General features: G+C 35.3%; 1 protein-coding gene and 1 pseudogene across 3 annotated transcripts in view; both read left to right on the top strand.

Moving 5' to 3' along the window:
- Positions 1-16,958, top strand: part of APOOL (apolipoprotein O like) — a 122,988-nt gene that overhangs the window by 52,527 nt on the left and 53,503 nt on the right. For all 3 annotated transcript variants that reach the window (XM_081793014.1, XM_081793015.1, XM_081793013.1), the window contains 3 exons: positions 9,780-9,899; positions 11,459-11,513; positions 13,010-13,108. In XM_081793014.1, coding sequence (XP_081649140.1) covers positions 9,780-9,899; positions 11,459-11,513; positions 13,010-13,108 — 274 coding nt within the window. The remainder of the gene's footprint in view (positions 1-9,779; positions 9,900-11,458; positions 11,514-13,009; positions 13,109-16,958) is intronic.
- LOC145714720 (U6 spliceosomal RNA) lies at positions 13,293-13,408 on the top strand (annotated as a pseudogene).

Here is a 16,958-nt window from a genome sequence, read left to right as displayed (position 1 = left end):
ATGCTGTTCTGTTGATCTGTGTGTCTGTTTTTTTTTAATGTTTATTTATTTTTGAGAGAGAGAGAGAGACAGAGTGTGAGCAGGGGAGGAGCAGAGAGAGAGAAAGACGGAGACACAGAATCTGAAGTAGGCTCCAGGCTCTGAGCTGTCAGCACAGAGACTGACATGGGGCTTGAACCCACGAACCACGAGATCATGACCTGAGCCAAAGTCGGATGCTTAACTGACTAAGCCACTCAGGCTCCCCTGTATGTCTGTTTTTATGCCAATATCATACTCTTTTCATTACTATAGCTTTGTAGTATAGTTTGAAATCAGGTATAGTGTGATACCTCAGGCTTTTTTCTTTGTCAAGATTGTTTTAGCTTCAGGGTCTTTGTCATTCCATATATATTTCAGGATTATTTCTTCTGTTTCTGTGGAAAATGCCACAGAATTAATGCCATGGAATTTTTATAGGGATTGCATTGAATCTGTTAATTGCCTTGGGTTTTATAGTCATTTTTAACATTAACTCTTCCAGTCCAAGAGCATGAAATATATTTACATTTTTTGTGTCTTCACTTTCTTTAATTAATGTCTTATAGTTTTCATTCTACTGATCTTTCACCTCCCTGGAAGAATTCATTCCTTGTCATTTTCCTTTTTTCATGCAATTGTGAATAGGACTGTTTCCTTGATTTCTCTTTCTGATAGTTATTAGTGTGTAGAAATGCAATAGATTCCTGTATGTTAATTTTGTATTCTTCAACTTTATCTAATTCATGCATTAGTTCTAACAAATTATTTTTTGTGGGTTCTTCAGGGTTTTCCATGCATAATATGCCGTGTGTATATGGCAGTTGTACTTCTTCCTTTCCAATTTGGATGCCTTCTATTTCTTTATCCTACCTAATTGATGTGACTAAGCGTACAATACTATGTTGAATAAAAGCGGAGAGAGTGGGCATCCTTGTCTTATTCATTGTCTTAGGGGAAAAACTTTTCAGTTCTTCATCATTGAATAGCTCTGGGTTTGTCATATATGACTTTTGATATGTTGAAGTATGTTCCTCTTTACCCACATTGTTTACAGTTTTTGTCATAAATGGGTTTTTAATTTTGTCAAATGTTTCTCTACCTATTGAGATGATCATGTGGTTTTTATCTTTCATTTTGTTACCATGGTGTATCATGTTTGATTTGCAGATGTTGAATATCCTTGTGTCCCTGAAATAAATCACTTGATCATAATGTCTGATCTTTTTAGTTTACTGTTAAACTCAGTTTGCTAATATTTTGTTGAGGATTTTTGCATCTGTGTTCATCAGGGATATTGGCCTGTATTTATTTTCCAGCGTCCTTGTCTAGTTTGATAGCAGAGTAATACTGGCCTCATACAATGAGTTTGGAAGAATTTCCTCATCTTCAATTCTTTGGAAGATTCTGAGGATGCATATTAAATCCTTTTTGAAGGTTTTGTAGTATTCATCAATGAAGCCATCTGGTGCTGGACTTTTGTGTTTTGGGAGTTTTTTGATTACTGACTCAATTATGTGTATTCATATTTCCTATTTCTTCATGATTCAGTCTTGGAAAATGGCATGTTTCTATAATCTATTTATAGTTTCCAGTTTGTTGGCATATAACTGTTCCCTGTAGTCTTATTTGATGCTTTATGTTTCTGTAGTACCGGTTGCAACTACTCCTTTATTTCTGATTTAATTTTGAAGCCCCTCCTCTTTTGTGTGTGTGTGTGTGTGTGTGTGTGTGTGCGCGCACGTGTGTGTATGTGAGTCTAACTAAATGTTTATTGATTTTGTTTATCTTCTCAAGAAACTGGTTCCTAGTTTGATCTTTACCATTGTCTTTCTTGTCTCTTCATTTATTTCCACTTTGATCTTTATTATTTCCTTCCTTCTACTAACTTCAGGCTTTGTTCTTCTTTTTTTATAGTTGCTTTGTGAAAAGTTATATTGTTTATTTGAGATTTTTCTTGTTTCTTGAGATAGGCCATAAACTTATGGCATGCAGCTTTTGCTGCATCCCATAGCTTTTGGTATGTCATGTTTCTATTTTCATTTGTTTCTATGTATTATTTTATTTATCTCATGATTTCTTCTATTACCCAGAAAATGTGTCCCAGTAGTTTTTCAGTAACATGCTGTTTCATCTCTATGTGTTTATAGTTTTTGTAGTTTTCTTATAGTTGATTTCTAGTTTCATACCATTGAGGTTTGAAAACAAGCTTGACAGGATTTCATTCTTGCATTTTTGAGACTTGTTTTGTGGCCTAACATGTGATCTATCCTTGAGAATATTCCATGTACACTTGAAAAGAGTGTGTATTCTGCAGCTATGGAATGAGATGTTCTGTATATATCTATTAAGTCTGCCTCATCTAATGTGTCATTTAAGGTCAATGTTTTCTTGTCAATTTTCTATGTAAATGATATATTCATTGATATAAGTGTGGTATTAAAATCCCCTACTATTATTGTGTTGCTGTCCATTTCTCCTTTTAGGGCTTTTATTGTTTCCTTTCTATATTTTGGTGTTTTATGGCTCATGCATATATATTTATAAATGTTACATCTTTCTGCTGGATTGACCCCTTTATTTTATGTAGCACCCTTCTTTGGTTTTTTTTTTACAGTCTTTGTTTTAAAGTAATATTTTGTCTAATATGAGTGTAGCTACACCATCTTTTTTGTTTTTTTTTTTTTTTTTTCTATTTGCATGGAATACTTTTCCATCTCTTCACTATTAGTCTGTTTGTCTTTACTTCTGAAGTGTGTCTTTTGTAGGTTGTATATAAATGTGTCCTGTATATTTATCCTTTTAGCCACTTTATGTCTTTTGATTGGAGAACTTAGTCCATTTACATTTAGAGTAAATATTGATAGTTATATACTTATTGACATTACATTAATTGTTTTCTGGCCATTTTTGTAGTTCTTCTCTGTTCTTTTCCTCTGTCTTCACTTGTGATTTGATGACTTTCTTTAGTGATATGTTTGGTTTCCTTTCTCATCTTCTTTTATATGTTTACTATAACTTTTTTTGTGTGTGGTTACTGTGAGTTTCACATATATATATAACTGTATTTTGAGTTGATAGCAACTTAAATTTGAACACATTATAAAACTACATTTTTATTCCTCTTCCACATTTTACCTTTTTGATGTCATTTTATGTCTCTGAACTAATTATTATAGTTTTAGTTAATTTTACTGCTTTTGTCTTTTAACCTTTATTGCATTTTTATAAGTGACTGGTCCACTTCCTTTAATAGACATTTACCTTTCCTAATGGTATTTTGTTTTATGTTTTATTTCTAGTAGTGTCATTTCTTTTCAGGTTAAAATAGTCTTTTTAAATATTTTTTTGTAAGTCTGGATTAATAGTGATGAACTCCTTTAGATTTTGCTTATTTGGAACTCTCTTTACTTCCGTTGTAAAGGATAATCTTGCCTCTATTCTTGGTTAGAAGTTTTTTCCTTTCAGGACTTTGAATATGTCATATCATTCCTTTTTGGCTTGCAGTGCCTGCTGAGAAATCTTCTGGTAGCCTTAGGGATCTCCCTTGTGTGTAGCAATTTGTTTTTCTCTTATTGCTTGGAAGATTCTGTCTTTAACTTTTGACATTTTAGTTATAATGTGTCTTGATGTGTCTTTCTTTGGTTTCATCTTGTTTGGAACTTAATGCACTTCCAGGACCTACATGTCTATTTCTTTCCCCAGGTTAGGGAAGTTTTTAGCCATTATTTCATTAAATAATTTTGCTGTCTTTTTCTCTCTTTTTTTGTTACCCTATAGTGCCAACATTATTTTGCTTGGTGATGTCCCAGAGGTCCCTTAAATTATCTCTTTTTTTTTTCCAATTCTTTTTTCTTTTTCCAGCTCTGTCTGGGTGAATTCCATTGCTGTGTATTCCAGACCACTGATCCATTTTGCTTCATCCAGTCTGCTGTTGAACCCCTGTTGTGTATTTTTCAGTTCGCTCACTATTTTTCAACTATGTGACTTCAGTTTGGTACTTTCTTATATTTTATGCATCTTTGTTGACATTCTCACTGTGTCTGTTCTGTTTGGTTCCTGAGTTTGGTGAACATCTTTAGGACCATTACTTTGAATTCTTTATCAGGTAGATTACTTATCTTTGTATCATTAAGTTTCCCCACCCCCCACCCCGGCTAAGGTTTTATCTTGTTTCATTTGGAACATATTACTGTGTTTTTTTTTTTTTCCATTTTGTTTGACTCTGTTTCTGTTCATATGTATTAGGCAAAACAGTTGCCTCTCCTATCTTGAAGTGGTGGTCTTATGTAGTTGATGATACATACTTCTTATTCAACTTTGCCCTAGTGCTGGTTGTCTCTCAAATGTTTGTGGTTGTTTAGTCTACCTGATGTATTCATAATGTGTTCCTATTGTGAGGGTGTACCAAGACTGTCATCATTACAAGTGGAGTAATCTTACTTAGCACCTAATTTCAGACTGATATCAGGAAGCAGCTTTGAAAGTATGTATTTACATTTTTGTAGTGCCACATTTATAATTTCTGCTGTCCTCCAGTTCATGAGATCTCGGCATGCCCTGGGTGATACTTGCAAAACTTAGGGTTCCAGATGAATATATAAGCTCCTTTCTGGTACATCTCAAAGTCAAAGGGGTGTACAAGGATGACATCTCCCTGTTTATGTTCCTGGGAATACCTCCTTAGCCTCTAGATATATGGGAAACCTGAAGCCTGTCCTAGACTAAAGCTCCAGGCTAAGTATATAGGACTTTTTCATAGGAAGACTGGGGTTGTGTTTCATTCTCTTGTCTGCAGTGCCCTGGGTTGGAGACCTGCTAAGGACTATCTTTCCAATTTTTACATTTCCATGGAACTCAGGGAAGCCAGCCCCCTTGGCCTCCAGGCCTAAGTCTTCAAGGAGTATCTTCTTTGGGAACTGTGTATGCCCACTGGCTTTAGCTGGAGAGTGTAGGGGGTTGGGCATACTCACTGGTTTTAGAAAGGCAGCAGGGGAAATATTTTGTCTACCCATACCTTTGGGCTTCAAGAATTCAATGAGAGAATGCCTTGTCTGTAGGAGAATGCCATGACTACTTGCACTTGCTAGCCCTAGCCAGGGAAGGGCAGAGTGTCACAAATGTCTGTGCTTAGTGACTTTAGCCAGGGAGTGGGAGAGTGCTGTGATTGTTTGTGCTAGCTTGCCCCAGCTAGAAGCAAGGTAGTGCTGCAACCGCTCATACTCTCTGCCTTCAGCAAGGCAGCAGGATAGTGCCTCAACCTTTCTTTCACTCTACCTGTATTACCAAGTCAGTGAGAGATTGCCATGTCTGAGTGTGCCCACCTGTGCTATCAGAGTAGGTGGAGAATATAAAATTAGTGTCAGCACCTCTGTCTTTGAGGAGATTTTCAACTGTCCCCTCCCTCTCCATCAGATGCTTTTAGGTAGGCAAATAATTCTCCTTTACATACAGTGTAGGTGCTTTCAAACTGCTGTTTTTTCACTGGATCTCAGTATGAGTGAAAGAAGCCCTTTAAATGGGTAGTCTCAGTTTCCTGTAGTGAATTGGGTCCCTTGGATGTTAATACCTTTGGTTTTCTAAGGTAGACTTTTCTGTGTGTGGCGCCATCTCTGAAGTGCAGATCCCAGGCATTGGGATGGTTGATGTGGGCCATCAATCCCTTGCTCCTCCAGAAGCAGTACTGGATTGTTAGATTCCTCCCTATTGTGTGTTGCCTTGCCGGGGAGCTGTGTTTTTAGTGAGACTGTATCTTTGTCTCGCTTACTTGTCTCAGTGTGGTCTTTTTATGCTTTTTGTGGAGAAGTAGTTCATCTAGTTTTCAGATCTTTTTCAGAATGCCACGATGTTGCAGAAATCTTATTTATTTATTTTTTAAGTCTTCTTTTGATCAACCAATAGCTGAGAGAGTAAGTTAAACCTATGATAGTGAATATGTCTGTTCTTGTTTCAGGTATTTTGAGGATATGTTAAAAGATGCATACAAGTTTAAGATTGTAATATTTCTAGTTATTTAAGCTTTTTGTCTTGATAGAGTCACTTTATATCTAATAATGGATTTTGTCTTAAAGTCTATCTTGTCTAATATTTTTAAAAATTTTGTCTAATATTAATATAGCTTATAGTACTTTTCTTTTGATTGCAACTTGTCCAGTATGCCCTGTTCCCCACATTTTAGATATATGGTGTCATATTTTACATCCTTTTATTCTGTGAATCCCTTGACTGCTTTTTTCAAATGTATTTGTTTTTACTGCTTTTGTATTTTTTACTTTTCATACTCTTACCTATGATATTTCCTTTCCACTCAAAGAGTCCTCTTCAGGGGCACCTGGGCAGCTCACCTGGTTAATCCTCCTCCAACTCTTGATTTTGGCTCAGGTCATAATCTCATGGTTTGTCAGATTGAGCCCCATGCCAGGCTCTGCACTGACAATGTGTAGCCTACTTGGGATTCTCTCTCCCTCTCTCAAAATAAATAAATAAACATTAAAGAGTCCTGTTTAATATTTCTTGTGGGACTAGTTTAGTGGTCATGAAATACTTTAGTTTTTGTTTGAGAAATTCTTTCTCTCTCCCTTATTCTGAATGATAGCTTTAGTTTTTGTTTGAGAAATTCTTTCTCTCTCCCTTACTCTGAATGATAACCTTGCTGAATGGAGTATTCTTGGCTGTGTATTTTTCCCTTTCTGCTCATTTCTTATATCATGCCACTCCCTTCTGGCCTGTAAAGTTTCTGCTGAATTATCTGCTGATAGCCTTATGGTGTTTCTCTTGTATACAAGTATCTTTTTTCTCTTGCAACCTTTAAAATTCTTTTTTTATCACAATTGTTTTTTTTGTCATTTTAATTACTGTGTGCCTTGGTGTGGACTTCCTTGGGTTGAATTTGTTAGGGGATGTCTGGATTGGGATATCTTGTTTCCTTCCACAAATTAGGGAAGTTTTCAGGTATTTTTTCAAAAAAAACTTTTCTTCCCCCTTTTCTCTCTCTTATTCTGGAATCCAATTAATGTGAATGTTATTACTCTTGATGGAGTGACTGAGTTTCCTGTCTATTCTCATTTTGCACATTTTTTTCCTCACCTGCCCAGTTTGATTACTTTTCATTACTCTGTCTTCCAGGTCATTAATTCATTTTCCTGCCTTCTCTAGCCTGCTATTAATTCCATTAAGTTTATTTTTAATTTCATTCATCGTGTTCTACAACTATTATTGGTTCATTTTTATCTCTTTGTTAAGGGTCTCACTGATGTCCTCTACTTTTTCTCAAATCCAGTGCATATCTTTATGATCATTATTTCAAATTCTATATCTAGCATATTACTTATATCCATTTCAGTTAGTTCTCTTGCTGTGGTTTGAGCCTGTTCTTTCCTTTGGGACATATTTCTCTGTTTCTTCATTTTGTCTAACTCTCTGTGTCTATTTCTGTGCATTAGGAAACTCAGCTAGGTCTTATGCTCTTGAAAGTAGTGGGTGGGGTGCACACTTTTAACAATGTGGCACTGGTCCTCTTCCACAGGGGGCATGTAGTTTGTTTGGATACTGGGGATGTCCAGGGCTGGTTCAAAAAGCACACGTGGGTAGGGGGTGTGAGGTTTTTTTCCTTTAATGTTTATTTATTTATTTTGAGAAAGAGAGCATGGGAGGGGGCCAGAGAGAGTGAGGGAGAGGAGAATCCCAAGTAAACTCTGCGCTATCAGCATAGAGCCTGATGTGGGGCTCAAATCTCACAATCATGAGATCATGACCTGAGCTGAAAACAAGAGTTGGATGCTTGGCCGACTGAGCCAGGTGACCTACCTCCTCCCCAGTTTTTGTATGTGAGGGGCTTAGTTTTAACAAGGTGTGCACATAGTCTCTGGTAGGTGATCAGTCATTGCCCCCTGGGACTGAGGCCTTGGAAAATGTGTGGATCAGGAGATGCATTGTTGGTGAGGTTAATGCTGGTGTTCTGGATAGGGAACCCAAAGCGTATGACTGGAATGGATGGATCTGCCAAATCACAGGGTGTGGGGCTTGGTATAAGAAAGTTACTTAGTGTCAGTGCTGCACTGGTTCCTTCAGGTGGCCTTGTGTTTATGCTGAGGGACAGGGGAGGGCAATGACACTTGCCAGCTCCTTTATTCCTCCTGGAAGGGCCTCCCTGGGATCCCAGACTATCTGGGAGACTGCTCTGAGATGAGTAAATAATTCAGCTTGTTTGCCCCAGGTGTGTTTCAAACTGCTGCTTCCACTCTAGATCTCATCAGACTGCTTATAGTGTTATCTCTTTAAGGGTGGGACTCAGCTTCCTAATGCCCTCTGGGGTCTTCCAGAGCTAGGACTGCTGATTTTTAAAATTCCAAGTTTTAAGTCCCTCTGGTTTTAAGAACTGACAAAATTTGACCCTTCTTGCTTTCAAAGCCAAATATTTTGGGGATTCTTCCCCCTGCCATCCATATGTGGGCTCCCCACTGTGATTGTTTCTTGCCAGAATTCTCTGCCCCTAGGTTCCCTCCTGACTCTGGATGCCCAGGGCTCTTTTAGCTCCCCACCAGGTCTCTGCCCTTCCTGTACTTTTTGTTGTGTTCTCTTCTCCACCTTTTGTCATGGAATTTGTTTTGCCAGTCTTTGCATTGTTTTCTGGGTTATTTACACTGATGTAAGTGTTACTTAGTTGTATCCACAGGGCCAGGTGAGCTTAGGGTCCCCTTACTCTGCCATCTCCCTCGCCTGACAGTTGAGTTCTTTATTTTTTTAATTTCCAGTTCCAGAAGTTCTCTGTTTACGTTAGTTTTGGTAATTTTTGTACTGTCTTCCTCTGAACCCATATTTCCTTCTTTTATTTCTTTAAAAACAACAATAAATGTGCTTGATATTACATGTTCCATTTATACATTCTTTGTGGATCTGAGTCTGTTCTTTGTTGTTTCTGCTAGCTCTTGTCCAGATACTTCCTTGTGTTTTCTAACTTTATTTACCTTCTTTGTTGTTTCTTCTTCTTCTTCTTCTTCTTCTTCTTCTTCTTCTTCTTCTTCTTCTTCTTCTTCTTCTTCTTCTTCAACATTATGGGCTCATATTTCTTGGAACTTTATCTGTTGTAATTCTTTCAAGTCTTGGTAGCTTCCTCCAGAGGGGAGAGATTTGTTTCTGCCAAGCATATGTGAGGGCTACCAGCTTAGAAGTACTTTAAATGTATTCTTGGTTTGAGATTTCTCCGATTACCCAGTTAGTTTAAAATGCTGCATGTTATATGAGCTCTCATTTGTGTTTGCCAATTCTTAGGAAATATTTTTTTTTCCTCTGTACTTGGTGCCCAGACTTTGATACAGTCAATTTTCCTAACAGTTATTTGCAGTGAACTGTTATTCTTAATTCACTTTTAAGTTGATGATATTATAACTTTGAGATGCCAGCTTTATAGGGTCCCTACTAAGATTGCCCACCTCAAGCTTTTTCTGGGTTTTGTTTCTTGATTCCATACTCCATGAGCCATCTGTTTTACAGCAAATGACAACAAGGTAAAAGCTGACTCTATTGTTTATCTCTGCATTTCAGTTTTTTTTTTTTTTTTTAATTCTGGGTTTCTGAACAGTCTTTATAAACAGCTTACAGGATCATTCCTCCCATTTAAGATGGTTTTTAAGAATATTTTGTCAGCATTTTTAGTTGCTTTTAGGAGGAAGGTTCATGAGGATTTCTCTTCTGCCTTACTCTTGGAAAAGGATGTCCATCTATTTTATATTTTTAACATGAACTTTTTTTTTTGTCTCTAGCTCCCCATATATACCACACCACCTCTGCAGTCTAAATATGTTGAAGAGCAGCCTGGTCATTTACAAATGGGCTTTGCATCCATCCGCAAAACAACTGGTCATTATATTGGCTGGTGTAAGGTAAGTTAAGTTATAATAGTGGTTTAATGTTGGAGGTTTCTGATTTGTTCAGACACGTGATTCTTATGTTGCATTTGGTATTGTCAGAAATTCTTCAGTGTTATTCATCAGGTGAATGGGCTAATGTAGAGGATCTAAGACTGCTTCATTCACATCTGTAGCGCTTTGTCACAGATGGCTAGAAGGCTGGACTCAGCTAGGAATGTTGACTGAAGCACCCATGTTTGCAGTCATCTGGTCAATAGGTATTATAACTTTGGAGATGTAGTGTTCTCAAGAGACAGTCCTTTTTTTTTTTAAGCTTATTTACTTATTTTGAGAGAGAGAAAGAACACAAGTTGGGGAGGGGCAGAGAGAGAGGGAGAGAGAATCCCAAGCAGGTACCATGCTCAGTGTGGAGCCTGAAATGGGTCTCAATCTCACAACTATGAGATCAGTACGTGAGCTAAAATCAAGAGTTGGACGTTTAACAGACTGAGCCACCCAGGCGCCCCAAGAGACAGTCTTTAAAGAGAAGTAATTCAGTGGCATTTATGATCTGTGTTGGTTTGTACAGCTTGAAACCATGATGAACAGGATGAACCTCTACATGAAAATCTCTAAGACAAAGTTACTAATACCAAGATAACACAATAACAATGACTTATTTCTTTCTTGTCTAATGTAATTATTTCTGTGTTCTTTGCTTTGAAAATATTTTTTGTTGTTTTTATTCCATGGTTTCATAGCAGCTAGTTTAGAGATGGAGACCATATATTTCAGTTGCGTTTCTGGTTTCTTCAATAGAGTAAAGCATGACTGTGGATAATTACTATAGGTAAATCATTCTGTGCTTTCATTTTCCTTCTGATGTAACTGAGGTAGTACCTATTGCTCAGTAAATGAATGTAACTATATTTATGCATTAAAATAGTTAGAAACAGGTAAAAGGAAAAAATGAAGACTTTAATCCCTTCAGTGGATTTATATAATCTTGATTTGTAGAGAATTTATATTCCTCTATAAAAACAAACACTAGTATATGTAGGATGATTTCTATCTTGAGATAAATGTCTAGGTTTTTTTCCCATTCTAATGCACACTAAAAAAAGGAGAAGACGAAGCACTTTATTTAGGCTTGTTGTTATTACTTTCTTCACAAACATTGTGTTGTTGCTGCCATATCTTTATTAGTCAGATATTGCTAAGTTGAAATATACCTCTATCCCTGCTTTATTTAAATTTCATTCATTTTTTTCTAAGCCTTTATAAAATAAGATGATAAACCTTTGTGTTTCTGCAATAAATTATCTGTGAGATGCTCTGACTGTAGGCATTACTTCACCTGTTTATATGAGGAAAATAGTAAATAAGTATTATTCGTGTTAAATAGAATGAAAAGCAAGAAATGAAAAGAAGCTAAGTAAAACAAGTATTCTCATAGTGAATAAATGGGAAAGTTAGATTTGGGTGTAGTGGTAACTCAACACTTAAATATATGGTCTCATGAGATGTGGACTGTTTAATTGTCAACATCTTAAAAAATTCAGCTCTCCTTTTTTTTTTTTCTTTTTGCCTAGGGTGTTTATGTCTTTGTGAAAAATGGGATAATGGATACAGTACAATTCGGAAAAGGTAGGTGAGTGAACCATCCATAATTAGAAATGTTCTGTTGTCTTTTTAAGTTGATAGATTTAAATGTGAGAAAAATAAACATGTTATGTTATTCATTATCATGTTTTACGAACTGAGAAAATACTCTGTATAGCACTTTATGATAACAGTAACAAAGTAATAGTACCGATCACTTATTAAGCAATTATTATATGCAAAGACACTATGATAAACATTGTACATAATTTATCTAATTTAATTTTTATAATAATTCTATGAGTGTTGGTATTATAATTATTCCCTTTTTACAGATAAGGAAACTGAGGTTTAGAAAGGTTAAGTTGGTTACCAAGGTCACATAGCTAGTAAATGTCAGCACCTAGACTCAAACTGAGGTCTGTTTTAGCTGCAAAGCCCATATTATATACTCAAAGCACAAATTAGCAGTATGTCTCCATTGTTATCAGTTAGTTTAAATAAGTGCTATTTGCTGTTAAAATATGTAGAATTTTGCTATCTATTCCTAGGAAACACTATACCCACTAGTCACTCTAGAATGTTTGAGCTAATGTTGGATAGCACTTGTATTTGACTCTTTAGTTTGATAATGGTATTTGGCAGTAGACATATCTTCCTAATATTATTGGCCTCAGCCAGTTGTCAACATAAATGTGTATGGGAGACAGAAAGATCATTTTTAAATGTTTCCATTTAATGTGTTATCATTACTTAACTAATGTGTTATCATTACTTAAGTATGTGTTATCATTACTTAAGGTATGTTGGAATTCCAAACTATATTCCTCATTTGTCTTGAAGAATACGATTAAATAAGTGATTGGCATTAAATAATTGTGATAGAAGAATGTATTTTCTTGAGTTATATGGAAACAAATAATTTATGTATATAAAAAGCCAGGAAATCTAGACTTGTGTCCACTCTTCATCTACTTTTGGTCTAGGGTCGCTTCTAATCCTGATCATTGGTTTTAACCAAGAGCAGTGGCCCCTCTGGGTATTGGGGAGTAGTGGCATGCAGGGTCTAGAAGTTACATGTATCCCTAGTTAGTTATTCAAAGTTCTCTAATAAAGTATTTCCATTCTTACTGGATCCTGCCACAGTTTGAACACATAATGCCAGAAGCATTTTGAATAAATGATAGGGATATAGTACATACACAATCAGGCATTTAGTTTACAGTAATTCACATTAAAGTGTATACTCGTGCATCATATTTAATTAAAGAGTAATAATTGCCTGTATTAAGAAAACAATTATCAAATCAGCTGTGGAAAGAAGATTTTATTTTGTAACAAGGACTATTTTAAATACCTTTTTAAATTGCTATTCAAATCATTCTTTTGTGTAGCTTTTCTGAAGTGTTTAAACCATCTGCTACTATGATAACAAATTTCTTTAGCTTTTCTGCATCATATATACAGTGCCTAGTTATAATAAGTCATTTATATTAATTTTTAACTTATTTCTTAAAAGATGCTTATGTCTTTCTTTAAAGATGCTTATGTCTATCTGAAGAATCCACCTAGAGATTTTCTTCCAAAAATTGGAGTGATTACAGTTTCAGGATTAGCAGGCTTGTTTTCAGCAAGAAAAGGTAGGGTTTAAAAAGATACATTTTCTCTTTTAATACCAATATATTGTGAATTTCACTGTCATGGGAAAACCTCTTATGTTTTATTGAATATTGTTAGGATAGGATACTGTGAAAAAATTTTAAGTGTATTTTACAGCATGTTTACTTTTATAAAGACTGTGTTTTTAAAAATATAGCTATTCCAGTGCTTGCTTTAGCAACACATATGCTAAAATTGGAACGATACAGAGAAGACAGAGAAGACGAGCATGGCCCCTGCTCAAGGATGACATGCAAATTGGTGAAGCATTCCATATTGAAAAAAAAAAAAAAACCTGGAAAACAGTTTGAAAGTTTCTCTTGTAAAGTTAAACATGTACTTACCATGAGACCAAGTAATCCTACTGCTGGGTATTTACCCTGGAAAAATGAAAAATCTGTACATAAATGTTTATAGTAACTCTATAACCAAACTCCAGTAACCAAAAACTGGAAACAACCTCAATATCTTTCAGGAGTAAACTGTATTTTAGCATATCTAAACAAAGAAATTATATTCACCAGTAAAAGGAGTAAACCATTGACACATGCAACAGTCTTGATGAATCTGACAATAAGAAGCCAGTCTAAAAAAGTTAACATTGTATAATTCCATTTATATGACTTTCTCAAAAAGACAAAACTATAGTAACAAAAAAAAAAAAAGGGGGTCAGTGGCTCCTAGGAGTTAGGAGTGGAAAGGTGTGACTATAATGTGATAGCATGGGATTTTCTTAAGAGTGAAAATAACTGTTCCATATCCTGATTATACTGGTGGTTATGTGACTATACATGTATTAAAATTGATAGAACTGTAGACGAAAAGTGTTGACTTTTCTGTATGATCATATCAAATACAATTTAAAAAATATAGCTATTCCTATTAAAATTGTAATTATAATTACAAATACAATTAATTATGATTATACTTTGTTTCTCATCTTTTTAAATATTTTTTAAATTTGAATAAGTTACCATACAGTGTAATAATTAGTTTCAGGTGTACAATATAGTGATTCAACTCTTCCATACAACACCCAGTGTTCATCACAAGTATACTCCTTAAACCCTATTCTGTTTAACCCATCCCTCTACTCACCTTCCCTCTGGTAACCATCCGTTTGTTCTCTATAATAGTTAAGAGTCTGTTTCTTGGTTTGCCTCTCTCTCTCTCTTTTTTTCCCTTGGCTCATTTGTTTTGATCCTTAAGTTCCACATATGAGTGAAATCATATGGTATTTGTCTTTCTGTGATTACTTCAGTTAGCATAATACTCTCTAGTTCCATCCATGTCCTTTCAAATGGCAAGATTTCATGCTTTTTTATGGCTGAGTAATACTCCATTGTAAATATATACCATATCTTCTTTATCCATTCATCAATTGATGGACACTTGGGCTGTTTCCATATTTTGGCTATTGTAGATAATACTGTTATAACATTGGGATGCATGTAAACCTATGAATTAGTATTTTTGTATTCCTTGGGTAAATTCCTAAAAGTGGAAATGCTGGACTTTGCATAGTTCTATTTTTAACTATTTGGGAAATTCCAAACTATTTTCCAAAAAGCTGCACCAATTTCCATTACTACCAACATTGCAGGATGGTTCCTCTTTCTGCACATCCTCACCAACACATCTTGTTTCTTATCTGTTAATTTTAGCAATTCTGACAGGTATTATAGTTTTGATTTGTATTTCCCTGATGATGAGTGATGTTGAGAATCTATTCAAGTGTCTCCTGGCCATCTGTATGTCTTCATTGGAAAAATGTCTATTCATGTCTTTTGCTCACTTTTTAATCAGATTGTTTTTTGAGTGTTGAGTTTTAGAAGTTCTTTATATAGTTTGGATACCAACCTTTTATCAGATAGGTCATTTGCAGATATTTTCTCCCATTCCATAGGTTGCTTTTTAGTTTTGTTGATTGTTTCTTTTGATGTGCAGAAGCTTTTTATTTTGATGAAGTCCCAATAGTTTATTTTTGCCTTTGTTTCCCTTGCCTCAGGAGACATATTGAAAAAGAAGTAGCTATGGTCAGTGTCAAAGAAGTTACAGCCTGTGTTGTCTGTCTTCTGTGATTTTCGTGGTTTCCTATCTCACATTTAGGTCTTTCATCCACTTAGAGGTTATTTTTGTATATGGTGTAAGAAAGTGGTCTAATTTCTTTTGCATTTGGCTGTCCAGTTTTCCCAACACCATTTGTTGAAGAGACAGTCTTTTTTCTTGTAGGTATTCTTTCCTTTTATGTCAAATATTAATTGATTATATAGTTGTAGGTTCATTTCTAGGTTTTCTGTTCTGTTCCATTGATCTATGTCCCTGTTTTTGTGCCAGTGCCACACTGTGTTGATCACTACAGCTTTGTAATATAACTTGATGTTTGGAATTGTGAGTCTTCAGGTTCGCTTTTTTTTTTTTTTTCCAAGATTGCTTTGGCTATTCAAAGTCTCTTGTAGTTCCATGCAAATTTTTGGGTTTTTTGTTTTAGCTCTGTGAAAAATGCTGTTGGTATTTTGTCTTGTTTATTTTTTTTGAGAGAGAGAGACAGCATGAGCAGAAGAAAGGCAGAGAGAGAGAGAGGGAGAGAGACAATCCCAAGCAGGCTCCAGACAGTCAGTGCAGAGCCCAACGTGGGGCTCAAACTTATGAACCATGAGATCATGACCTGAGTTGACACCGAGAGTCAGACGCTTAACCGACTGATAACCACCGAAAGATTGCTTTGGATAGTATAGACAATTTAACTAGGATAGTTAGGATTGCTTTGGATAGTATAGACAATTTAACAATATTTGTTCTTTGAGTCCATGAGCATGGGATATCTTTCCCTTTCCTCTGTCATCTTTAATTTCTTTCATCAGTGTTTTATAGTTTTCAGAGTATAGTTCTTTCACCTCTTGGTTAGATTTATTCCTAGGTATCTTGTTTTTGGTGCAATTGTAAATAGGACTGATTCCTTAATTTCTCTTTCTGCTTCATCATCATTGGTGTATAGAAATGCATTTCTATACATTGATTTTGTGTCTGCCATTTTACTGAAGTTATTACTCCAGTTTTTTGGTGGAGTCTTTCATGTTTTCTATATATAGTATCATGTTATCTGTAAATAGTGAAAGTTTCACTTCTTCATTGCCGATTCAGATGGCTTTTTTTATTTTTGTCATCTCATTGTTGTGGCTAGGACTTCCAGTAAAATGTTCAATAACAGTGGTGAGAGTGGACATCCCCATCTCTTTCCTGACTGTCAAGGATAAGTTGTCAGTTTTTCTCATTTAGCATGTATTAGTCATGGGTTTTTAGTATATGGCCTTTATTATGTTGAGGTATGTTTCCTCTAACCCTACTTTGTTTAAGGTTTTTATTATGAATGGTTGTTGTACTTTGTCAAATGTTTTTCTCTGCATCTATTGAAAGGATCATATGGTTCTTATCCTTTCTTTTATTAATTTGGTATATCACATTGATTTGTGAATATTGATTCACCCTGTAGCCAAGGAATAAATATCACTTGATCATAGTGAATGATTTATTTAATATATTTTTGGATTTGGTTTGCTGGTTTTTTATTGAGAATTTTTGCATCCATGTTTATCAGGAATTTTGGCCTATAGTTCTCTTTTTTAGGAGGTCTTTATCTGGTATTGGTATTGGGGTGAAACTGTCCTGATAAAATGAATTTGGAAGTTTTCTTTCCTTTGCTATTTTTTGGAATAGTTTGTGAAGTATAGTTATTAACTGTTCTTTAAATGTTTGGCAGAATTGCCTGTGAAGCCATATGACCCTGGACTTGTGTTTTTTCAGAGATCTTTGATTATTGATTCAATTTCT

Source organism: Panthera onca, chromosome X, assembly GCF_046562875.1.
Source record: "Panthera onca isolate mPanOnc1 chromosome X, mPanOnc1 haplotype 2, whole genome shotgun sequence".
Lineage (NCBI taxonomy): Eukaryota > Metazoa > Chordata > Mammalia > Carnivora > Felidae > Panthera > Panthera onca.
The sequence above is the reverse complement of the archived record's forward strand: the minus strand, read 5'-3'. Positions and strand labels throughout refer to the sequence as shown.